The sequence below is a fragment of the Diabrotica undecimpunctata genome, chromosome 1 (assembly GCF_040954645.1).
Source record: "Diabrotica undecimpunctata isolate CICGRU chromosome 1, icDiaUnde3, whole genome shotgun sequence".
In the NCBI taxonomy this organism is placed as follows: domain Eukaryota; kingdom Metazoa; phylum Arthropoda; class Insecta; order Coleoptera; family Chrysomelidae; genus Diabrotica; species Diabrotica undecimpunctata.
The window spans coordinates 36,267,114-36,292,112 of NC_092803.1; the positions used below are offsets into that span (position 1 = coordinate 36,267,114).

The window sequence follows — 24,999 nt, forward strand, 5'->3', positions numbered from 1 at the left end:
ACTGGAGTCAAATACAGGAAATATAACAAACTAAATGAACATTGAATATGAAAAATAAAGATTAAAAAGAAACAAAATTTGAAAATCTGACGCAATAGAAGAGCAATATTACATAAAAAACAGATGCAATCTAACGAGTAATGTCAAAAACGCTGTTATCAATCTTCGTTCGAAGAGAAATGCCAGACGGGAGATGATGGTCAGCATCTAGACAACAATATTTTTTCTAAATCATTATTTTGCAATTCAGTTTCTGTAAAAAGAACATAAACAACCCAGTTCATTTTACGCAGTGTATCCACAGATAGAATGACAAGAGGAGAAACTTTTTTATTTTTAGCGAAACATGTCATTCCTGATAAAAAGTTATGCTTATTCTAAAATTCCATAAAGGTAGCATTCCGTAACAAGCGACCAAGACAAGATACCGAAACAAATGACATATAGACGAGACCGAGACACCAAGTGAACTGCCGCTTCTTAAAATAAATATGCCGCCGAGACAAGCGACATACGCAAAACGTGCGTCTATATTTCAGTATATTACATGTAGAAAAAGGGCGAAAAAGGGAAAAATGGCTTCGAACGGAGGTGTATAAATTGTATATTTAAAACGAGGTGCGAAGGATTTTATATTTTCTATGACGATTACATCCTTGCAGGATTCTACTTGAGGATCAAATAGTGGTGGGTTCTTAGCCATTAACTCCATTAGCAATTTGTTAGCATTGCTAACGCTATCATGCGCCAGATGACTCCAGTTTTTCTGTTATTATTGTCAAAAATTATTATTCACGGTTTTTCTCTGTTACAAAAATGTCACTTCTTTGTCATTTGTGACCGAGTAGTCATCTGCGTAAAACATCCGCAATCAATCCGGTGTAATCAGCGTAAAATCTGTGTTTAATTAGCAGTGGCCATTTAAATTCAATTCTTTTTAAGTTTTATTCATCCATGTTACTTTTGTCTGATCGCCAATATACTGGAAATCGAAATCGAGTGCGATGTGGTCACACAGTTAAATCATTAATCATCCAGGTTAATCTTCATTATCGGAAGGTTAACGCATCATCCACCTAACAAGAGATAAACTAGCAGAGTTTTTTTGCATCCAAATCTGTCAGAATCAACTAGTCAATAGTAGTAATTAAATTTATAAAAGCAATTCAAGTATTTCTATTATCTATTTCACGGTGAACCCCCCTACGAACTAACAAATTTACTTATCGAATATACAGTGCATGTCTGAGGGAGATTCACAAAGAGTTAAGAGTAGCTCCGGTCTTGTGTGAGTCATATGTGGCTGGGAGGAAAAGGAATTGTTGAGGAAATCGAATTGCTTGGGGGAAAACTAGGACAAGTAAGAGAACTTAAGTACCTAAGCCCCTTCATAACGGAAAATGGGATACTAGATCGAGAAATTCCCCACAAAATACATGCTGGTATACAACTGGAAGCGAATGAGTGGGATACTCTGTAATCGAAAAATTGGGGAAGGGCTGAAAGGAAAGATGTACAAGAGTGTGGTGAGGTCTGCGTTAGTGTGCAGCGGTGAAATGTAGCCTATAAAAAGGGTCTAGGAAAAGAAGATGGAGGTAGCTGAAATGGTGGATGTTGGGTAAGACTAAAAGGAACAACGTAATTAAGGAAAGAGCCGGGTTGACTACAGTCTGAAAAAAGTACTACAGAACTATGTGGGACGAAGGATAGATCTGTTAGAAGTTGAGGGAAAGAGAGGTAGAGGAAAGCCGAGGAGAAGATGAAAGGACTGTGTGGAGAGGACTTAAGAGAGAAAGATTTAAATAAAGAAGACCCGATGGACAGAAATGAATGGCGAAGAAGAGTAAGGAACAGCAACCACTGAAAAGACAAAAGCCGAGGAATAAGAAGATTGAATTAGATTGAGGAACAATAATTAATGCCGTAAATGAAACTACCAAATCACCCTAGACATGCTAAGAAACAGTTAGAAATAAGATAAGATTAATAAAGAATTTAGAAATAGAGTGGAGAGATGTTTTGAAGTTGGCGGAGACAATGTGGAATAGTTGTTGTTGTGTGAATACAACGTTTTTTATTGATTTGGACTGGGTTGACTATTCTAACTAAAACTCCTCGATTAAACTCAGTTTATATTAATTTAAATGTAGACAATTCACTCCCCGATATGCCGTTCGTTCTATGGCTGAACAGTGATCTGTTTTGGTCAAATGCGTCGAGCGCGGCGTAATCGACGACGGCCGAAGGCACAGTGCCATAACAGTTGTTTTTTATTTAATGTTAGTTTATCTATATTATTCTTTTGTTTTTATTATTGATTATAATATTATGGCTTAAGTCACGATGTATTGAAAAACTTTTATTCATTTTATGGGGTTTTAGAATAAACAAAACTTTTTATGAAGAATGACATTTTTAGCTAAGAATAAAAATTTTAAAAATTCTCCTCTTGATACCATTTTTGAACACGTAGTGCGTGATAATATGAACACATAAATGCCATGATCATATGAAAAAAATTAAAGAGAAAAAATAAACGGAGGAACAAATCTTTAAGAGGTTAAATCATAACCTTCATTTATTAGATTCGTCGTACAAAATAGTATAAAAGCAAGTATAAAAAAACACATTAAAAAAGTTACAAACCTCTACTGATCGTGAACTATTTCCAGTTTTAACTCTACGATAGTTATTATTCGGTCTATAGTAATTCGGTCTTTGGTGACTTTGTTGATGATGGCTCCTACTTTGGGATCCACCTGGACGGAAGTCGTTACGTTGATAACCTCTGCTGTTTTGTTCATGACGATAGTGGTTTGATGGTGGATGACGACGCATAGGTGGCACATACGGCGTTTGTAGTGGATCGAAATACCTAGGTATCCTTAACTCTGCTGTTTCCTCTTCTTCGTTCAAAACAGTTTCCAAAGTTCTTAAAGTTAAATCGTCGAACTTGGAATATTTATAGCTTGGCTCTGTTATCACTTTTTGGTATATGTTATCGAGAGCCTTGCGGAGGTTGATGATGTTTGCGTCGTGAAAGGAAAAGTTCAGCCAACCGTCAATATCCAAATCCGTTGGGGATTCTATTGTCGTGTCCATGCCGCAAAATAGACCGACCTAAAAATAAAATATTTACAGTAGTTTGGTACAACTTAAAAATTTTAATGAACCCTACATTAAAACTCTCTTGAGTATGTTTATCTACGTAACAAATCCACACCCAAAACATTTTATTCATCAAAAAAATTTTTATTTCAAATCTTTAGTAAAAGGTATAAATAAAATACCCAAACGGGCTATAGGTATCACAAATACAGAACGTTTTCGGAATGTAAATTTCATCATCAGTGTAACAAAGTGTACATGCTATGAGCCACTAAAATATATGGGTGAAAACCCTTTAAATGTTATAAATTTATAAATATGTTACATTATATGTTATTAAAAATTAGGATGTTTAAGTTACCGTTGGAATTGGTAACATGGCAACGGTAAATTAAACATCCTAATTTTTTTGGTTTAAAAACTGATGTTTAAAAATTACTTACTGTTAAAGGAGTAACAGCTGTAACTCCTCTAAGACCAAAACCACCCTTCTGCTTTAACATTTCATCGTAAACAAGCCACGCCTTAATTTCTTGATGTGAGCATGCGCTAAAATTCGATATGGTTGGACATGTTGCTCTCCTAAAATTAAAAAATATTTAAAAATAATAACAGCAGCATTTTATATATATATATATTGGCGTTGAACTTACATATTTTTTTTTCAATAAATATTGATAGTTGTTGTATATAACTTCATAAACTAAGTCTATCTACTCGCTAAAGATAAAATGAAAAATTCTAAAAAATTCTAAAACCTAATAAATACATATGAAAAAATTTAATGACCTCTTGTGATACACAACTTACGAACTCTTTTATCACAAATATGTCACAGTACATATGATAATCTCAACTTCCTAAAAACGTGTTATATAAAGTTTCACTCAGGTTTTAAGTTGTTTTTTCTTGTGAATAGGTTTAAATATAAATTTGCAATACTCAAATTCATTGCCATTCTAACGTTTTAAAACATTTGAAATAATAATAATTTACCAAAAATTTACAATCTTTCGGAACAACTGATCCGTGTATATAGGGCTATGAAAAACCTCGCCTTACGGAAACCATGAAGAAAAAGAGACTGCAATGGGCCAAACAACAACGGCATATGACTTTTGAAGACTGGACTCGAGTAATTAGTACTTTTTTAAATATTGTAGTTACTAAATACGGATTCTTTTAATTTTTACAGGTATGCTTTTACGATGAATCAATTTTGGAAACCCAAAATTTTCCACGTTGGAAATTTGTATGGGAGCGAATCAGTGAAATCATTACATATGTAAGACAATGAGTAAGAGAGAGACAGAAGATATATTTTCTCTCTCTTCCTCTCTCGAATATAAAAATGTTCCTTTTGTATATAATTTAATATTATATATATATATATATATATATATATATATATATATATATATATAGATATATATATATATATATATATATATATAACATATAAAGATATATATACATATAATATTATATATATATATATATATATATATATATATATAATAAAATATTTATTAATATTGTTATTTATGTGATATGTTTTGTATTATTTATTAAATGTTCATAATTATATTAGTCTTTTTGTATTTCAAAATAATAATCTCAATAAATCACTGTATGATCCAGAACTGTCAATTTTGAAATACGTTTATGTCATGTCCTCGGTAGTATAGTAGTCAGTATCCCCGCCTGTCACGCGGGAGACCGGGGTTCGATTCCCAGTCGGGGAGGACTTTTTTATTAATATTATTACATGGTAAATTAAACATATATGCGTAAGTAGAAAAGTTATGTATATTATTGTCATTTTTAAATACTTATGAATATTGCATTTTAATTTGTATTGTATTATTATATTAATAATAAAATAGACAATGAATTTTACTGCAGAGTATGTGTAAAAAATTTTTGCATTCAACTCCTTTCATACATATATGAAAATAAAAATATACATTTTCATCATAATATTGATTCAATCCTTCATTTACTATACTATTACAGGTCAAAAGTTGTTTATTAATTGTTAGTAAGTTGTTATTAATTCTGTTTCTCTTTCTGCTATGTCTTACCTATAGCATTACATATGTGAATGATTGTGCAGATTGACTCCCAAATAAATTTGTAACGGCGAATGCGTGTATAGAAGTGTAACTTCCACCGGCAGTCCCACTGGACTGCCACACCCGTTTTTTTATTTGCGCCCAAACCATTTCTATAGGGTTCAAGTCTGGATGATATGGCGCAAGTTTTAAAGAAACATGTCCAGATTCTTGCAGCACTTTGTCAAAATTATATTGAATATGATCTTGTTGGTGTCGTTTGATGATTTCATACAATTGCGGCTTTAACATTGACGTTACAAATGGTAAATTTTTTTCTGTCAACCAAGATATCATATCCATTTGTTTAGAATTACTGATGGGTGCTTTATTAATTTGTACATTATGATATGACGTATTATCAGTAACAACAACAGATCCCACAGGCAAATTAAGGATTAACTGTTCTTTCATCCATTTTTCATAATTTTCTGAATTCATCATCATGATAATCTCCTGTCTTAGCTCCTGACTTAAAAATCAAAAGGGAATTCTGTATGAAGCCCATCTCCCCACTACCATGTACGATAACCAACCTACTTCCTTTTGAAATATTTTTGAACAATCCTTTGCCACTGTCATCTGTCCAGCTATTTGGCATAGTGTGTCCTGCATGTACATGGGTTTCATCAACATATACAATTGACTTACCTTCGCTTCTGTAATATTTAATTTTGTCCAAATATTTAATGCGTAGAGCACGAATATCATTCCGTTCAATTAATAAACGTCGATTATCTTTCGTTTTCTTCCATTTAAATCCCAAATCTTTCACAATTCTGTAGAGAGAACTCACACTTCCAGTCCACTCGTACACCTCTTCAAGCCTTTTCTGCAAAAGCTTCAATGATACACGACAACGTTCAGTCTCATGAAAACGATGAATGGTATTTCTAATGAACTGTTTGTCATACTCCCTCAAGTCTGTCGCGGTTGCGTTTTAGCAAGTGTTGTAGCTGGAAATTTTAGTGTATTATTTGACTCTGCGTTTGTTAACATACTCGGTTGTTGAATGATCCTTTATACTGTACGTAAAGATACTCCAGTAGCGCCACTCACACGTTGTTTAACACTGGTTCGATTATCTTCAGGAAATAGTATTTCCATATATTTAAATACATTGTAAACTATTCCTTTGGATTCTGGTGTCAATCTGATCTGTTTACTCGTACTACACTTCTCCGTACTTCACTACAACCATCTCCATTCCACAAAATAGTTCTAATACGAGTGGTAGAACCTTTCTTGTTGAGACTCGACAACATAATGAGACTAAATTACAAACTTGTTCGAAATCCAATGACTAGAAATTCTCGGAAATAATTCTTATCAGTTCTTTGTATGTCCTTAACGAGTCGTTAAGGAGTCATTAATAATGACTTTATAATTGCGGTTTTAAGGTAACTGATACTAAATTAGAAATTAACTTTTAACAAACTTTATAGAGTATCAATTATTAAAGATGGTGTTATAAGAAACAAAAAGTTTGGTATCTATAAAACAATCTGTGTACAATCGAACTCCATTTATTATTTAAGTAAGTAATAATTTTGTAATTAGTGCGATTTCGAATAATTTAATTTCGTTTAATATTGCAACGCCACTGCAAGGGGTCTGATCTTAGATATTCTATTGTCTGCGCGATTAACTATTTCGTGGAAGGGCTCGCCACTCGATTTGAAATAAGCTGTATGAGTATTTTAATTGCGGTGTACGCCCTGGATTTCACAGAGATGCAGGCCCTTCACGTTTCGACTGTGGTCGAACACACACCCCAGGAACACCGTCGGAGTGGCGACTTCGACGTTGGTGCTACGCCTCGCACGTCACCTCTCGCGGAAACAATCTTATGTCTTGTAAAGCGTTGATTATTTCCGTCGAGAAGGTTTCTAATGGCGAAGCGCGACTTCAGCTCGCCCACCGAGCGAGGAGCAATTCTAAGTCCACCTGGGACTTTTATTCACTCCTAACCGTCGGTGGTCCAGTGGAACACTGTGAAGTTCGGCATGATCTGAAATAGGTATAAGGCACACTGTCTTTCCTATCTCAAAGAACGATGCCTACCCAGGCAGGGAATGTTCACTCCGAGCTGATAGTTTCCTTCGTGAAGTGACAAGTTTACTATTAAACTTTTCTTCACCTCGACGAAAGAATGACCAATAGTCGCTACTTCGGTTCCTATAACTTCCTGTGAATACTTCGTAGCCTATAAGACTTTGTACGTATTCACTAAAAAAGCGTTCGAACTCTTCTTCAAACGAAGTCTTCTCACAAGGGTTCACTCTTGTTGTATAATAATAATAAGCAATGAATTTTCAAGAGGCACTCGGCCAACAAGGTCTAGCAGGGGCTAGTGGTGTAAGACGACTAGTTCCCGATCGGAAGATGTGCTGCCTTTTTATACACTTCGTGTTTGCAATTTAGCATCGATCTTCCGCCGAGAGGCCAATGACAACGCAGTTAATAAAAGTATTTGTGATTGGCCGGCTAGAGTGACAATCTCCGTCGTGATTGGTCACTTCTGGCGACAATAACTATGATAATTATATTATAATCATACCTATGACACTATCATATCTACGACAAACTGGGGTAGAAAAAATTGTAAAAATTTGTGAAAACTTAAGAATTTTCAGGACAGACTGGTTTGCGAAGTATTATGCAAACATAGAAAAATGGTCTCTCATTTTTCTTTACTTTATTTTTGAAGTAACTTCAAATTTTTTATACCAAATTTTTAGAAAGTTTAAAAGAGTTTTGGATACATTTTTATGCAAGATCAGACCTTTGTCTTGCTCTATGGCTGTGAAATTTGTAAGAAAGATGTATATACAGACCGATGCTGAGAATTCCCTGGGTCCAAAGATACAGCGCAATAAGAAGAAGAAAGAGTTTTTGCATTTTCTACAAGTAAATTTCCAAAACGTTATGTTTACAACTAGCGAGCTAGAGAAAGAAAGGCATATATCATCAAAAGTAGCGTAAAACCATAATTTACATACAGACTATCCAAATAATTGATAAATTTGCATTTAACTTATTTCGTCATAAAACATAAAAACCAACACGTTAAAATAAATATTTGACAGATGCAAATGCTGTTACAGTTAATTAAATACATTTGTACAATATACAACCCTAAACAAATCTCTACTGGTTTTTAGACCGAACAAACGCTAGAAAATATTCTTAATGGCCAAATGCTATTCAACAATTAAACTCTTACTGAGCGTACTTATCTCGAAATCGTTGAGACAGAGGGAAACTTATATTTATTTTTAAATTAAAATTATATATTACTAAATGAAGTAGCCCTAATGCAAAAATTGTGGTGAAATAAGTAAAAATATGTTGTACAAACAAAAGTAATTTCAAAGAATTGAATTACCTTGTTTGTAGTTTGTTTCCGCTTGGATAAGCTATGTTTGGATACAATCCGGTACAAATCAACCCTTTCACCAATGGCCAACAATCTGAATGTGTATTTCTGTAAGATCCGGCTGGGCCAGAGACGAAATTAAGCATCTTAAGTTGACCCATCAATTGACTTTTTGTTTTTATAATGGAGCTCATGGCGTTCTGGCTCAAAAAGTATTCATGACAAAAACGACCCACATTACCCGACGCAGTTGCTTCCTAAAATGATATGGTTCAAATTATAAAAATACACGTATTCAAACGTATGATCACTATGTAGAGCGTACTTACCTCAAATTTTCTAAAAAGTTCAAGATATAAGAGATGATCGCTCAAAACACCATTAATTAACTCCTTTCGTTTACCAGCTGCCTGTGTTTTAAGATGTGCCTGGGGAGGTAACTGGAATGGATCTCTAAAAAAGCATATATAATTTAAAAAAAGTCGTTAATTTTTTTTAGTATATTCCGTAGTATACTTTAACATGCTCCAGCATACTATAAATAAATAAAAAAAATATATACGAGTTGGATTTGGTTCATCAAAGCGAATAGACGTGCGATACTTAAAATCTATCTAGATCAAAAGAACGCTGTCAAAATTGTGGAGAAGATCATAAAGTAGAAAATTGCCAAAAAAATGAACCAATATGCATTTATTGTAAAGAAAAGCATTGATAGCAAGATAGCAAGATATACTGTTACTTTAAAAAGAAAGAGGTTAGCTATAACCCCAGAGATCGATGAAACATTCGAAAAACACAAAGAAATAATTTCAAATCCAAAAATTTTAACAGAACCTGTTTTCAATAAATTTAAAAATATACCAAATTATAATAACGGTTGTGATGATAATAGCATTTTAAGTAAACAGATAAAAACTCGCGAATCAATATTAAATCTTATCAAAGATGTTTTAACTTTTTCAAATATAGAAATTAAAAATAGTACACTTATTGAAAATATAAAAGACAGTATAACGCAAATTCTATCAGACTATGAGTAACTTAAATATACTGCAATGGAATGCTAGATTAATTTTGTGTAATAAAGGTCATTTTGAAAAATACATTTTCGATAATAAGATTAATGTAGTGTTGCTTTCGAAAACCTGGTTAAAGGAATCTTCACATTTTTTTATTAATAATTTTAATATATTTAGACACGACCGTAATGACGGTTATGGAGGAGTTGCAATCCTATTTAAAAAATTCCTTACCTTTTTTCCCAAGCCAAAATTTACTCCAATAAAGTCCGTAGAATGTGTGTCGGTATCAGTGTCAATAAATAAAAATATCAAAATCCACCTATACTCTATATACGCCAAACCAAAACTATACATTAGAGAAACAGATTGGGTTGCCTTTTTTGATAGCCTAGAAAAGCCATTTTTGGTAGGAGGTGATTTCAATTGTCATCATACTGCATGCTGAAATAGTTATTCAGATATATCGGGTGCAAGGCTTCTCGGTGCTATAGAGGAGTGTAACTTAAATTATTTAAATACAGGAAGCGAAACATTAATACCTAGATTTGGAAGTAATAATAAATCTGCTGTAGATATAACAATATGTTCTAGAGATATAACTTTAAATTGTAATTGGAAAACTGATATTATACCATTAGGTACTTCCAATCATTTTCCTGTTCTAATTGAAACACATTTTAATACTACTCAAGTATCCTTTAAGTGTAAAAACAAAGTTAATTTAAATAAAGCTGACTGGTCCCTTTTCTCTCAGATAGTATATGAACAATTAGATGAAAGTAATAACGAAAGATCTTATAAAAGTTTTATAGAGTCACTAAATCATGCTACAAAACTAGCAATCTCACAGAAGAGAAAAGAGATCAAATCAGAATTTAGCAAAGTTTGGTGGAATCAGAGATGTGCAAATGCCATTAAATGTCAACAAGCTTTTTTGCTTTACAAAAGGCAGTCAAATTTAACTAACTATTTAAAATATAAAAATTTAGTAGCAGTCGCAAAAAAAATAATATTACAAAGCAAAAAAGATTCTTGGCAAAATTTTTGTAAACAACTTAACAGAAACACACCTATAAAAGATATATGGAAATATATAAAGAAAATAAAAAATACATTTAATCCTCCAAAAAATAGGATACAGGTAGGGGAGTGGGTAGAAATGTTCTTCAATAAAATTGCTCCAACTTGGGTGGAAACAAATATTCGGCCGATTAGTTCACTGCGCACGAATGATATAGATAAGGAATTCTCAAGTATGGAAATAAAACAAAGCCTCAAAACTAACAATAATACAGCGCCCGGAGTTGATAACATTTATTATAAAATGCTCGCTAGTTTGTCAGAATCAAGTATAGAAATTTTTCGCAAAATAATAAATACAACATGGAATCGGGCAGAATTTCCAACAAACTGAAAGGAATATTCAGCAATCCCAATTCTAAAGCCAAATCGAGATGCGGAAGATCCAGATTCATATGGAGCAATTTCTCTAGCTTCTTGTGTCTTAAAAACTTTAGAAAGAATGATCAAAGTCAGACTAGTTCATTGGCTTGAAAACAATAAAAAAATTACCTAAATTACAGTTTGGCTTCAGAAGAGGATGTTCAACCATTGAAAATGTAGGTAATCTAGTAAGTGATATAAATATCGCTTTTACTAACAACAAATCACTTCCAGCAATTTTTGTAGATATAGAATCAGCATATGATAATGTAATATTAGACATTCTCTATGAAAAAATGGAAAAAATGGGAATTTCTCAAGCTTTGACCTCACGTATCAGATTACTATATTCCGATAGAACAGTTTCAATAAATATAAATGATGAAATATTGGGCCCTAAAACGACCAATATTAAGTTACCACAAGGAAGTATACTAAGCCCTGTACTATACTTAATATACACAGCAGATCTGGAATGTAAAATTAAATCTGAGACCATTTCTATACAACAATTTGCCGATGATATTTGTATATATTCACCATGTCAGTATATTGAAGAAGGGTGCAAAAAATTAAATATAGCTTATAAGAACCTCAATAAATGGTGTAATGAAAATGGTCTAAAAATTTCCAGGAAAAAAAACAGAAGTTTGCATTTTCACGAGAAAAAGAAAAAACATTCCAACCGAATTAACATTGGATACAACAAAGTGTAGCGTACGTGCATCAGTAAAATACCTAGGAATGCGTCTAGATAAAAAAATGACATGGAAAAATCACATAGATTATCTAATCAAGAAAACAGAAAAAGGAATTAACATCTTACGGTCAGTATGTGGAACAAAATGGGGATCAGATCCAAATGTAGCAATCCTTCTGTACAAATCCTACATTAGGTCAATACTGGAATTATGGTTGTTTCTTCTACGACCAAGCTTCAAAAAGTCAACTAGAAAAAATAGACCACGTAGTAAATAAGTGTCTAAGACTATGCCTAGGGGCTTTAAAAAGTACACCAATTGATTGTTTATTTGCAGAAGTAGCGGAAACTCCACTAAAATAACGCTGAAAGATTTTAACTTCCAATTTTATAGCTAAATCAAGCTCCAAAAAAAGCGACTTAGTCCAAAAAATTAATATACTGTTGACATCGGATCTTACCCACAGTTATTGGAAGTAGAAAAAAAGTTTAACTATTACAGAGTCATATTATGTAATACATAACGTAATAGAAGAAATACACTCCCCTTTTTTTAACCCCCAATAAGCAAACTAGTGGGACCTGTTTTAAACTGTTCTCATATCAACGATATACTTTTGATTTAATGCGTATAAATTGTATGGTGACGAATCTGCGAAGATTTTACGGACAGAATATATAAATCATAATTATAATGAAAATTCCACTTACTTATGACTGAGAGTTGCTACTAAAGTTAGAATAGGGTCCAGACACTTCGTAATAACACCCCCGATTAATATTTTTCCTAAATGAGGCTCCAACGTCAATTGAGCGAGATAGCTGCCGAGAACGGTTAAATCTTCGTCTTTATCTAGGGCACCAAGAAATTGAAGGTTTTCCACAGCAACTCTGATAGAATTTGCTGCTGGAGCGTCCAATGCTAATGAGAGAAAACTGTCAATGTCCATGTCGTCGGGGGCAAGAACTTTGGCATGTAGACAGATCTCCTAAAAAGTTTGCATATCAAATTAAAAATCAATAATTACACTTAAGTTTATTTTTGTATATCACAATTCAATATAGTAAATTGCTAAACCGAGTATACGGAGTTTGTTAAAATATAGGTTCCCTTTAAATTTTGCGGGCTACGTACAATCGATTATCATCACAGCCCAACAAAAAAAAATTATTTTGCTGCCGAAAAAAAAATCAACTGATTTTGGTTAATTCATCTGTGCTGATTCCAAAAATACAAACCTTTTCTTTGTATCAGCTCTGGTTTTCGAGATATAACATAATCATCAAATATTTAAATATTCTTACATTTCTGTACATTCCACCACTAAAATTGCAATATGTTTATAAACAAACCACAAGTTGTAAGACAAATGCATACTAATGACTTCTAATTAAAGTGTACGTATTGGAAATGCCCTTAACTTAAAATTGGCGCTAACTGCTTCTTAACTATTGTCCTATAAGTAAATAGTATTTTCTCTGAACTGACCTTAATAGGTTCCTAGAAAGTCGACTGCATTCCATTGTAAAATTTAGTTTGAACTTGAGTTTAGTTGCAAGAGTTTGTTTTTGACAACTGAAAACTATGGCTTTTACCACTACAAGCAAGCGTTTTTGTGTGAATAACCCGGACGTTTTTTGCTACCTATGTGGCGAGTATATTGTAAAGGAAAGTAGAAAACCAGTTTCTAATTTTATAAAAACGGCATATCAAGCCTATTTTGTTGTTCATTTAGATCAAGATAAATCCTGAGCTCCACATGTAGTGTGCAAAACTTTTCTTGAAAACTTGCGACAGTGGACGAAAGGACAACGAAAATGTTTAAAATTTGGTGTTTCAATGGTATGGAAGGAACCAAAAAATCATTTTGACGATTGCTATTTCTGTCTTGTAAATATAAAGGGCATTAATCGTAACAATCGACATAACTGGACATATCCTAACCTGGATTCAGCAATAAGACCAATTCCACATCAGCTTGAGCAGATACCCATTACAATATTTAGCAGTCTACTTACGTTACCAGAGGATAATGTCGAAACGTTATCTGACGAACTACAGACTAATATATTTGAGGAAGATGACAGTAATTTTGAAGAGGATGCAACACGTCCTGAGCGCTTTACTCAGGAAGAGCTAAGCGATCTTATCAGAGATTTGAACCTTCCAAAGGATTCTTCCGAGTTGCTTGCCTCCAGACTAAAGGAAAAGAATCTACTTCACCCAGACACCAAAATTACATGCTAACGTAATAGACAAAAAGATCTTTTGCCTTTTATTTGTCAGCAAGATGATATGGTTTTTTGTAACAATATTAAAGGACTGTTAGAAAAAATGTGTGTATCGCAGTATACACCAGATCACTGGCGTCTTTTCATCGACAGTTCCAAACGAAGTTTAAAGTGTGTTCTTTTAATCCTCATCAATTTTCAATAAGTTTGTAGAAAACAGCAAAAAAAATTATTTCATAGGGCAGTATGCTTGTATTGATGAAATGCTCATTGGTTTTCAGGGAAGATGTTTATTTCGCATGTACATGCCTCAAAAACCCCGAAAATATGGCTTAAAGATAATGGCACTAACTGACGCCCGAACCCATTACTTTTTGGATGGGTATGTATATACAGGTGCTGGAAGTGATGACCAAACATTGTCAGAAGAGGAAAGAAAATTTAACAAACCAACGCAATCAGTTCTTCGTCTAGTAAAATGTATTGAGGGTTCTAACCGTAACGTAACAGCAGACAACTGGTTTACATCCTTAGAAGATAACTGAGTTGAGGAACCGAGGCTTAACTTGGGTACTGTTAAAAAATAAAAGGATACCTATTTCTTTTTTGCCAACTAAAACGAGACTCACGGGATCACCTCTATTTGGATTTGGCGATTAGTTTCATATGTACCTAAACCACGAAAAGCCGTACTTTTGATGTCTTCAATGCACTACAGTAATGCAGTAAACGATGAAACAAACAAACCCAAAATTATCGAGTTTTATAATCAAACAAAAGGAGGCGTCGATGCATTAGATGAAAAATGTACAGTGTATTCTACACAGATTCTAGAAGTCGAAGATGGCCTTTTACATATTTTTATACAATTTTGGATATTTCTTCCGTCAATGCGTTTATATTATACTCATCCCTACCTGGAAACCCCCAAAAGTCGAGGTATGAATTCATCAAATCTCTGGCTCGGCAGCTTGTGCAGGATCATATGGAAAGAAGACTAACTATTTCTGAAATTCCAAGGCAACTGAGACATAATATCGCTTCCATTTTAAAAACAGACATTCCTGAACAGAAAAATGCTATTTTAGAAAAAAGAGTAAGGTGCTCAAAATGTCCACGACCGTTAGATAGAAACACGAAGATAGTTTGCGTTAGTTGCAAAGCGCCAATATGCCAAATATGTGAAACACACATTTGCAAAGATTGCCTATAAGAATGGATTGTAGTTTTTATGATGTTTTTTGTTTTTGGTTATTTTTTTTGTATTGGTAGGTTAGATTGAATGTTTAAGTTTATGTTTTAAGAAAAAAAAAATTTTTTGTGTTCCTCATTTTCTTGTTATAGGATAATGTTTAGTCTAGCTACAAAATAACTCAGTTTTTGGGGCTGTTTCTTAGTTTAATTTTTTACGCGTGATAAGTATTTCAAATATCTGTTAAATTTATATTATAACAAAATAAACGTCTTTATGTTATTGAAGTCATTTTTTTTAATATAAACAAATATCAGTGTCTAATTTTGCAAAACAAATTGGGGTCAGTGTGACCCCAACTCACCATACACGTAACAAAAAATGGATCTCACCAGTTACAAGTTAACCTGTCAAAATATAACTAACTTCGCAAAAATAATTATTAAATTCACTACACAGTTGGGACCAGGATTAGCGAACAGACTATAAACATATTTTGGTGTGATTCCGTTCTTGAACAGTTCTGATAAAAAAAATTAAAATTAACAAAATGCTAACTTACAACTTATAGAGGACAGTGAGGGCACCCAATATGCACCAAGAATCGGTTATTTTGATTTTTCAAACCTGGGAGACGTTTCTGCTCAAAATCTACTACACAAATCTCAGAAAACCAAATTTGTTTTGGCACTTTATATCTACGACTACAAAATAAACCTCTGAAAAGTTTTAAAAATCCACCCCAACTTTTTAGTACAGAGGCAAATTGAACCCCAAAGCAGGCGTCTTTTCGAACTTTTTATAAAATCGCGTATAAAGGCCTTAGAAATATTTAAAAAAAATTAACTTTTTAAAGGTTTATTTATTAGTTTTAAGTCTCACGAACTGAATCCAGTTGGAATAAAAGAAAACAATGAATAGAAAAATTATGACAATAAATATAATAGTTTTTTTGTTTAATATGTAAAAATTGACTTTTTCCAATTTAGAAAGTAAAAGTCCATTTAAATAATTTGGAACCATTAATAGCAACATTTTACAATATCAATCAATAAATACCTCTAATGAAATCCTGAGAATTTCTGGAACTCTTTCCACATCCATATTTTCGTAGCGTTGTTTAGAATACAACCGGAAGCATCTGCCAGGTTTTGTACGACCTGCTCGTCCTTTTCGTTGGTTGGCGCATGCTTGTGAAATCCACTTTGTATGCAGCGATGATACCTTATTATACTGAAAAATTACATTAAATAATATTAAAATACTCGATTAATTGTTGTATCCACGGAAGATGAGACGAAGAAGAAGGAAGAAGAATCATGGAAGAAATTATGTATATTTATATTACAGTTACTTAAGAGATTAAAAATAACAATGCTAAGTGAATTAAACTTTGTTAAACAATTGAGTAGTCTTTAAAAAATCTATTATGCTTTTAAATCTGCTTGAACAGTTCAGAAGTTCTTCTAAACTCTGGTTTCTCTTAGCAATGCGAGTGGTCTAGTAGTGTTGTCATTCTGTGAGGATAAGCTTGACGGTAATACGAGTATCGTCGCATAGAGAGCATAACTGTTATCTGTAGAGGAGATTAGACGTCAAACGTGTGTGTCTTATCCTCACTGTTCGTATTATCTACTCTTTTCTATTCAAGGATGTGAGGGATAAATAGCTGGTAACATTAGGTTGTATTTCTCTTAGTTTTTTGCCTTTGTAGATCGAAACTTCTTGTCACTTGCCTTGGATATTCCTTTTAAATTTTGATTTTATCTATTCTTGAAGCTGTAGGATGTAGATGGGAAAGTTGCAGATGCTTCTTTGGGAAGCGCTATCAGCCATCTAATGTCCTTGGATGCTGCTATGAAAAGGCAGTAGTATTTTTTGCGCTAAGTGATGTTGAGTGAAAATATTTTCTATTGAGTGAATTCCAGATAAGGAATCGGTGCACAGAGCTACACTTTTACCACTGCAGTGGTTACCGTACAAGATTTAGGAGACATTCGTTGAACTTTCCGAGTCTGAATTTGTATCAGCCCGAGTGTCTGATGAAACAGGGCTGCTGAAATGGATCATAACACTCTATTGATACCGATTCAAGCACGGGAAGTTTAACGAATTTGTCCTCCTATGCCATATATATTATATACATAATTAAATTACAAAATAAAACGAATTGATCTACGAATGATAATCGAATGAATTAAAAAAATGTAAAAAAAGAGTTTGTTGTCCCGGTTTCAATGGAATTTGCTGACTTTACGATCTGCTCCTCCAGTTCAATGGTCAATGGCTGTTAGTCTGAATGCTTATGACTACATTTCTATATTATATATATATATATATATATATATATATATATATATATATATATATATATATCACTGGTCAGTGAGAAGACAAGTAAGACCCACTGTTTGAAACCAAACCGGATGGGTTTTCCTTTTATAAATTCTTCCAGAAAATGGTGCTCATAGTAACGCACCATTTGCTCATCAGTGGCAAGTTCCTTGGAACAAAAGCGAAATTTCTTATTTGCCTTCATTCTGTCGAAAAAGGGATGAATTTAAAAAAATTTGCATATGTATCGGTAGTGCAATTTCTTATGATATTGGATGTTTATGTTTTGACGCCAATATAATTATTTTTGGCGCAAGGAATGATAACCAGATAGCAATAAAATCCCATCCCAAGCAACACTTTGAAGTCAAATGAAATTCTTCTTCTTCCTCTTTATAAGCAATTCTGCTTGTTCATTGGCGGATTAATACCTGTATGGAAGGTTGTCACTCCTTCTTTTGCGTGGTCGTCCGATATTTCTTCTGCCGATTGGTGACTTATCTCTTGCTATTTTGACGACACGGGCCTCCTCGATTCTGTTTATGTGGTTATTCCATTCTTTTTTCTATTTTGTGTCCATTCATTTTCTTCTGTCTTCACTTCTCTTTCGATCTCTCAGCGTATTTCCTGTAATTCTTCTCAGTACTCTATTCTCTGCCGTTTCCAGTGAGTTTGCGTTGTGGCCGTGTCGGGTCTTGTTTCTGAGGCATATGTCATTATTGGTCTTACATTAGCTTTATAAATTCTTGATTTCATCTGTGTTAATGTGTCTGTTTCGCCATATAGTGTTATTAAGGCATCCTGCCAGTCTATTTGCTTTTTGTACTTGATCTCTCACTTCTTTGTCCAAAATTGCTTTGCGATGCAATACATTCTAAGAAATATGCACTTTTTTTCACGAGCATTTCAAAAATATGAACCTGTATTTTATCTTTTTAATATAATTTCATATTTTGTAGGATCGTTAGATCGAAAAGGAAATTGAAAAAAATTTGCATTGACTTTCTTCGGATATGACTGGTAAATTTAAAGCTTTTTTTTCTTTCAGGCTTTGTTAAATGTATCTAAAATTGACCGGAAACATCTTTAATCGTTGATTTTTTAATTTGTAATTTGTTCAAAGTAGTATTTGAAGAATGAAAGGTGGTCCATAACAATTACGCTATTTTTAGGTGAACCGTGACTCAAAAATTATACTGTCCATATTTCTAATGCAGTCTAACGATGCACCTTTATTATTATTATTTTTTGGTTGATATAAATGCATCATCGGTCCATTTATTTTCTTCACCGCGATGTGAAATAATAATCCTCTGTCCTTTATTGGAAGGTACTGCATTTGAATATATATTTTATTATTATTTGTCCAGATTTTTTCACGGTGTCATGAGTATTAAAGCAGGTCTCATGTAAATATACAATGTTCCATTTCGTTTTCCATACTCTGTTATATTTCTTATATAATTACTATTAGCCTTGAGGCATAATCGAAGTATTGTTTCTTAACGAGAAAAAATGTTTTTTGAACCAATTCAAAGGCTTTCGATAGTTGGAAAAACATTCGCTGGGTACTTTTTGTATGCTGTTCTTGTCACAGGTTCAATAAGGTGACATTTGTTTTTTTCTTAACTTGCAACTATCCTTTCTCTTCTTCCCAGATAAAAATGTTCCTCCTACAATGCCATAAATCCGATTTTAGTATCTTCAACCTATGGCATTTGGTATATGAGACCACAATAAACAATTTTACCATGCATTTGGGATCGTCAAAGAGGTACTGAAAATGTCGTTTACGTTTTACTTGGCAGTTTTGTAAATTTTCCCATTGTTTAGAAGGTTCCATTGGGAAGACTTTCAGTTCATGGAAATTGTCGCCCCAGCGAGTCCACATTTTAAAAGTAATATCTCGATAATATTTTAAAACTTTAGAAATATCAGAAATATCATAAATATCATTCACAAGTAAAATCAATTCAATAAACACTATTTAATACGTTTAATTAGAAGCCGATCCGAATTGTTATGAAATTGAAGCCACAATTATACCATGATCTTTCTTAAATGAAATGTCGGTTGACTTTAACGAAAGTACAAGCTGAATATAGCCGCAAATGTCAACCATGAAACAAAATATTTCGGTTTGGCAGTGTTGGGATTTTTTTATAATGCATATGTTGTATGCTTCAAATATAAGGAGAGAAAGCTTTTAAAAAGTACATTTTGATTATATTATTTTATGAATTCTACAATTTTTAATTTATATAAAACAATAACGAGTTAATATTTATCTCTTTCGACATTAATTTCAAACATCTGTTGCAATCTGGTAACTGGTGGTTTGATGATTGCCAAATCTATCCGCTAATCCATCAAAGGGCAATTTGCCAAAAAAAATTTCTTATAATTTACTGCAATTAATCTCCAAAGAGACAAATATTTACTCGTAATTGTTTTATATAAATTAAATTGCAGAATTCATAACATAATATAACCAAAATGTACTTTTCTAAAGCTTTCTCTCTTTATATTTGAAACATAAAACATACACATTATAAGTAAAAACATGCCAACACTGCCAAACCGAAATATTTTTCCATGGTTGACATTTGCGGCTATATTCAGCTTGTACTTTCGTTGTTAAAGTTAACCGAAATGTCATTAATAATATCCTTAATGTCAAGTATTTTAGTCGAATATTATTGGAAATACTATTATGACTATACGCAGGGACGAAATCTAAACTGAAACAATGATAAGAAATTTAAAATGATAACATTCATTTAGTCACCATGGAACCTAATATCTTGCAATAACAATTATTCTGTAGACAATAGATGTCAAGTCATCAATTATACTGGGAAATGTAATCATTAGATATGCATTGCAATAAATAAAAAATATAAACAAGAACGTCATTTGAAAACTAGAGGTGCTAACGTGCTAATAGATTAAATAACATTCCAAGCAAGATTATCCAACTTATGGGATCATTAAAAATGCGATATGGAGCTGATAAAAATTATTTTGTGTGTGTATTGAAATCATTAAAAGCATCAACATTCTAGGTGACGAAAAGTCACGTTCTTAGAATTTAGTGCCACTCAATTTATATTTTAATTTCTTTGTACACTATTACAATTTTATTAATATTATATTATAATATAATATATTGTTCTGAAGCTATTTTCTTGTTGCATGTTAGAGTAATTATTATTTAAATGGAAATAAGCCACAATTAAAGGTTAAAGTACGTTTATTGACGTTTCAATTTCCACTTCGGAAATCGTTCTCAAAATACAAACACTAATGTTTGTATTTTGAGAACGATTTCCGAAGTGGAAATTAAAACGTCAATAAACGTACTTTAACCTTTAATTGTGGGTTATTCCCATTTAAATAATAATTAATAATATAATATAATAATAATATAATATTATAATAAATATGTTTTTTCGGGACGCCATTAGTCAGACAAAATAATAAAATCTATTTTAGGAGTTGTCCAAAAAATTTGACTGAAGTACTGAAAAATTGATAAAATTACACAGTGTAAGTTAATAAATAAATAATACTTACGGCGTCAAATGCTTTTTCTTTTGCTTTTCCTACATCAATCACATATACAACATCGTCGATAGTAATACTGGTCTCTGCTATATTAGTTGACAAAATAATCTTTCTTAGACCAATTTCTTTAAACACATCATTTTGCTCCTTAATGTTCATGGATCCATGGAGGTAGAATATTTTATAGTTATGATCTAGCAAAGCTTCCGACTTTTCTATACTATCACTGCACATCATAATATCATCGTAACCAGGTAGAAAAACTAATATAGATCCAGGGATCCCACTATTATGTATACTACTTATCACAGTAACTATGAGATCAAAGTCAATAACATCCTCTGGTGTTGTTATGTCATACAAATCTAGTAAGCGTAAGCCCTCGCTATGTGGATCTGCAATCGGTTCACCTTGTCTTTCGTTCTGTACATATTTTAACAACGTGATTACTTCTTCGTTGCATGCATAATCGAAAACAGTTTTGCCTAATCTACACCGGAGATTAAGATCAGCGCCTACAAAATAGAAAAAATAGAATTATTGCAAGGAAAATAGGTTGAACATCAACATCAAAAAACAGTGAGAAAATCTTTCTCAAAAAAAAAAAGCGCAAGATGAATCTCGTTAACCCAGTTTCAGAACAATCATTACCAAGTTTACAAAGTGTCTTTATAATAAAATAGACAAGAAAATCATAACAGATTTCTCCAAAAAGCACTAAAACTGCCGAAGATACACTTGTATCGGCAAAGGTATACTCAAGCAACCAAATATCGCTCGGCCGGTACGGCCTGAGTTACATACGGTCTAAGCGGAAATGCAATCACGCATCGAGGATCTTTCGCCGGTAAAATTCTCCCAATAGGCCATTTGATTTCCATTTAGCAGCAATTGTCAATGTAAACAATTACTTAATTATACGAAAATGGTTGCGTTTCGATTTAATTTGAGTCTCTTACCACTCCCTAACACGTGTTTCTGGGTCTACCCGTCATCAGAGAGAGTTTGTAAGAAGACTCAAACCAAATCAAAACGCACCGACTACCCTGGCAATTATAGAAAAAATAATTACCAGAGTATGCTGCTAGAGACATCTAGTGAGGAAAGATGAAGTTAAACACATTTAACTTCAATTACTTAATTGGATGTGTTTATTCTCGTTCGAAGATTTTAAGACGCAAATTAAAAAGTGTTTAATAGGAACTTATGAGATTTACAGAGAAAAAAAAAACGAATGAAAAGAAAGACACAACTGCTTTTACCTGATGTAATATAAATATAGAATGTGTAAATATACATTTACAGTATGCCTTCTCGTTTGAAATTCTAAGTATTCTCTTTCGAAAATGTGTAATACGTCAATTAAAACCTTAGCAAATTTTTTATGATAAACAGAGTGGAAGAAAAAACTGCTACAATGCTATAAGATCATTTTACAATAACTTCTGCATCTTGAGCTCATACATACCAGCGTTTAAGAGCTGAATCTGGCTATAACTAATATTGTAATAAAAACTTACCCATGTTGCATAATCTGCTGATAAAAGTTTTGTCTCCAAGATGGGCAGCCAACATTAGAGCAGTTTGTCGAGTTTTTGAATGTTGATAGTTCACAGAAACTCCCTCTGAAATAAAATACATAAAAATCTGTGCTGTAGCTTCCTCATTGTGTACTGTATAATCATAATTTTCCGAAAAATTAAGATAACTATCCAATTCTTCATCCATACACTCATTCACTTCATCTCTATCTTCATCCGTTTCTTTTACCTCTTCATAAACGGTATTTACTGGTATTTTCTTTTTGGATTTTCCATTATCCTCTGCTTCTAACATTTTCAGTGACATGTAGTTTGTTGATGCCAAAATTTCTTCTAAAAAGTGGGTTTCTATGGGAAACATTCTTCCAGGGATTGAAAGTACTTTTACATTGCTAAAATAATCCACAAACTTCTGACAATTGATAGTAGCTGACATGAGAATGACTCTCAGGTCTGGAAAATTATGAACATGCTGTTTCAAACAAATTAATATGAAATCAGATAATTTGTCCCTTTCATGGATTTCGTCAATTATAATGTGTGTGATATTCTGCAAGGCATCTGATGATCCCATTAAGATTCTTAGAAACACACCTGTAGTACAGTATATTAAATTGGAATTGGCTCCGTACTTTTGTTCTAATTTAATATGATATCCAATAGTTTCACCTACAGATTCTCTTCTTTCAACAGCAACACGCTCTGCAACAGCAACCGTTGATATCCTTCGAGGTTGAGTGCATATAATTTTGCAAGGTTTATTATTAGTAACAGCGTCTTCAAGGAGGTATTGTGGGACCTGGGTGGTTTTTCCTGATCCAGTTTCTGAAGACAAAATGACAAATTTATTGTCCTTTATTGTTTCTACTATCTCATTTCTGTGTTCGTAGACTGGTAAACTATCTCGGAAACTTTTTAGCTCGAGGTTATACTTCGCCGCAGGGGGAACACCTGTAAAATAAATCTCGTTTTATGTCTTTATTTTATAATTAAAGCAAAAAATATAACACAGGAAGAGATAAAAAATTTAAATAATAAGATCCTATATGTTTTTATAAACATTTGGTGCCTGGAACTTGGAAAACAGATATGTGCAAGATGTTGGATTCTTTATTATTAAAGATTGAGATGTTAATTGATGTATGTCCGTAAGCACTTAAACACTTTATATTGACTCTATACCGATTTCTGTGATACTAAACAAACTAAGTCAGAACAAGATATCTGGTAATATAATATTCTTTTATAAAAAATTTTCTCTCAGGTCGATCCTTTAAAGTAATTACTATCGGCAAAACATCCTCACATCACACAACCAAAAACGGTGTCATACAAGGGCCTGTCCTAAGAAGGACACTATTTCTCCTTGGTATAAACGATTTATAAATGATCCTGTACAATATGGAATATGTGCTGACGACATAATATTATTCTGTCATGGAAAGGTCACATCCACCACAAACACTTTACACAGAACAAGATAAATAAGATAAACAACTGGGCCAGTCAATCCAGCCTTAACTTCTCTCCATCCAAATCCAAAGTTATTCATTTTACCAGAAGACAAAACACATAATCTCCAACCATTTCTCTGAATGGAAAATTTCTCCAAGTAGTAGACCAAATAAAACTTCTCGACATTATTTTCGATAAAAAACTTTCCTGGAGACCACGATGAGGAAACACTACTAAAAATATATCGAGCTCTTATCCGCTCAAAACTTGACTACGGTAGTATTCTCTACATGTCATCAAGTAAATCACCACTACGTTCACTAAATATAGTCCAGAGTGCTTCTCTTTAACTATATCTAGAAGCATTCAGATCCAGTCTGGTGGAAAGCATTAACGTAGAACATTTCGAACCTTCGCTTCATCTAAGAACTTCTACTGCTATTTTTCGCTAGAATTTCAGCAAATCCCATAAAACCCACAAGAAATCTCATCGACAGTAGACATTTACCAGTTACTAATAATTCTAGAATGGTACCGACCACTATAAATATGTTAATTCCTTATTTAGATAATATCAATCTGTTGTCCACCACCCCTTTCAGGTTCCCTTAAACTCCACCATGGATATGCAAACTTCCGAATCCCAATATTGAACTATTCAAATATAATAAGAATGAAATATCATCTTCTATTATCAAACAAAGATTCTATGAAATACTACATAAATGCAACTTTGATATGATCCTTTACTCAGACGCATCTCAGAGAGAGGTGTTGGCTGTGCTTTTACAACAAATACAACTACTGTCAACCTGTTTCGACTCTCTATCAATTGCAGTGTTTATACTGCTATATATGGAATACTACAAGCCGTGAAAACTCCACTCAACGACAATAAAACTATAACAA

At 32.9% G+C, this 24,999-nt stretch overlaps 1 protein-coding gene across 2 annotated transcripts in view; it reads right to left on the reverse strand.

Moving 5' to 3' along the window:
- Positions 1-24,999, reverse strand: part of LOC140447861 (3'-5' RNA helicase YTHDC2-like) — a 40,874-nt gene that overhangs the window by 2,663 nt on the left and 13,212 nt on the right. For both annotated transcript variants that reach the window (XM_072540781.1, XM_072540774.1), the window contains exons 4-11: positions 22,615-23,586; positions 21,104-21,609; positions 16,253-16,426; positions 12,481-12,758; positions 8,931-9,054; positions 8,611-8,858; positions 3,552-3,690; positions 2,647-3,120 (exon numbers count right to left, since the gene is read on the reverse strand). In XM_072540781.1, the coding sequence (XP_072396882.1) occupies positions 2,647-3,120; positions 3,552-3,690; positions 8,611-8,858; positions 8,931-9,054; positions 12,481-12,758; positions 16,253-16,426; positions 21,104-21,609; positions 22,615-23,586 (2,915 nt within the window). The remainder of the gene's footprint in view (positions 1-2,646; positions 3,121-3,551; positions 3,691-8,610; positions 8,859-8,930; positions 9,055-12,480; positions 12,759-16,252; positions 16,427-21,103; positions 21,610-22,614; positions 23,587-24,999) is intronic.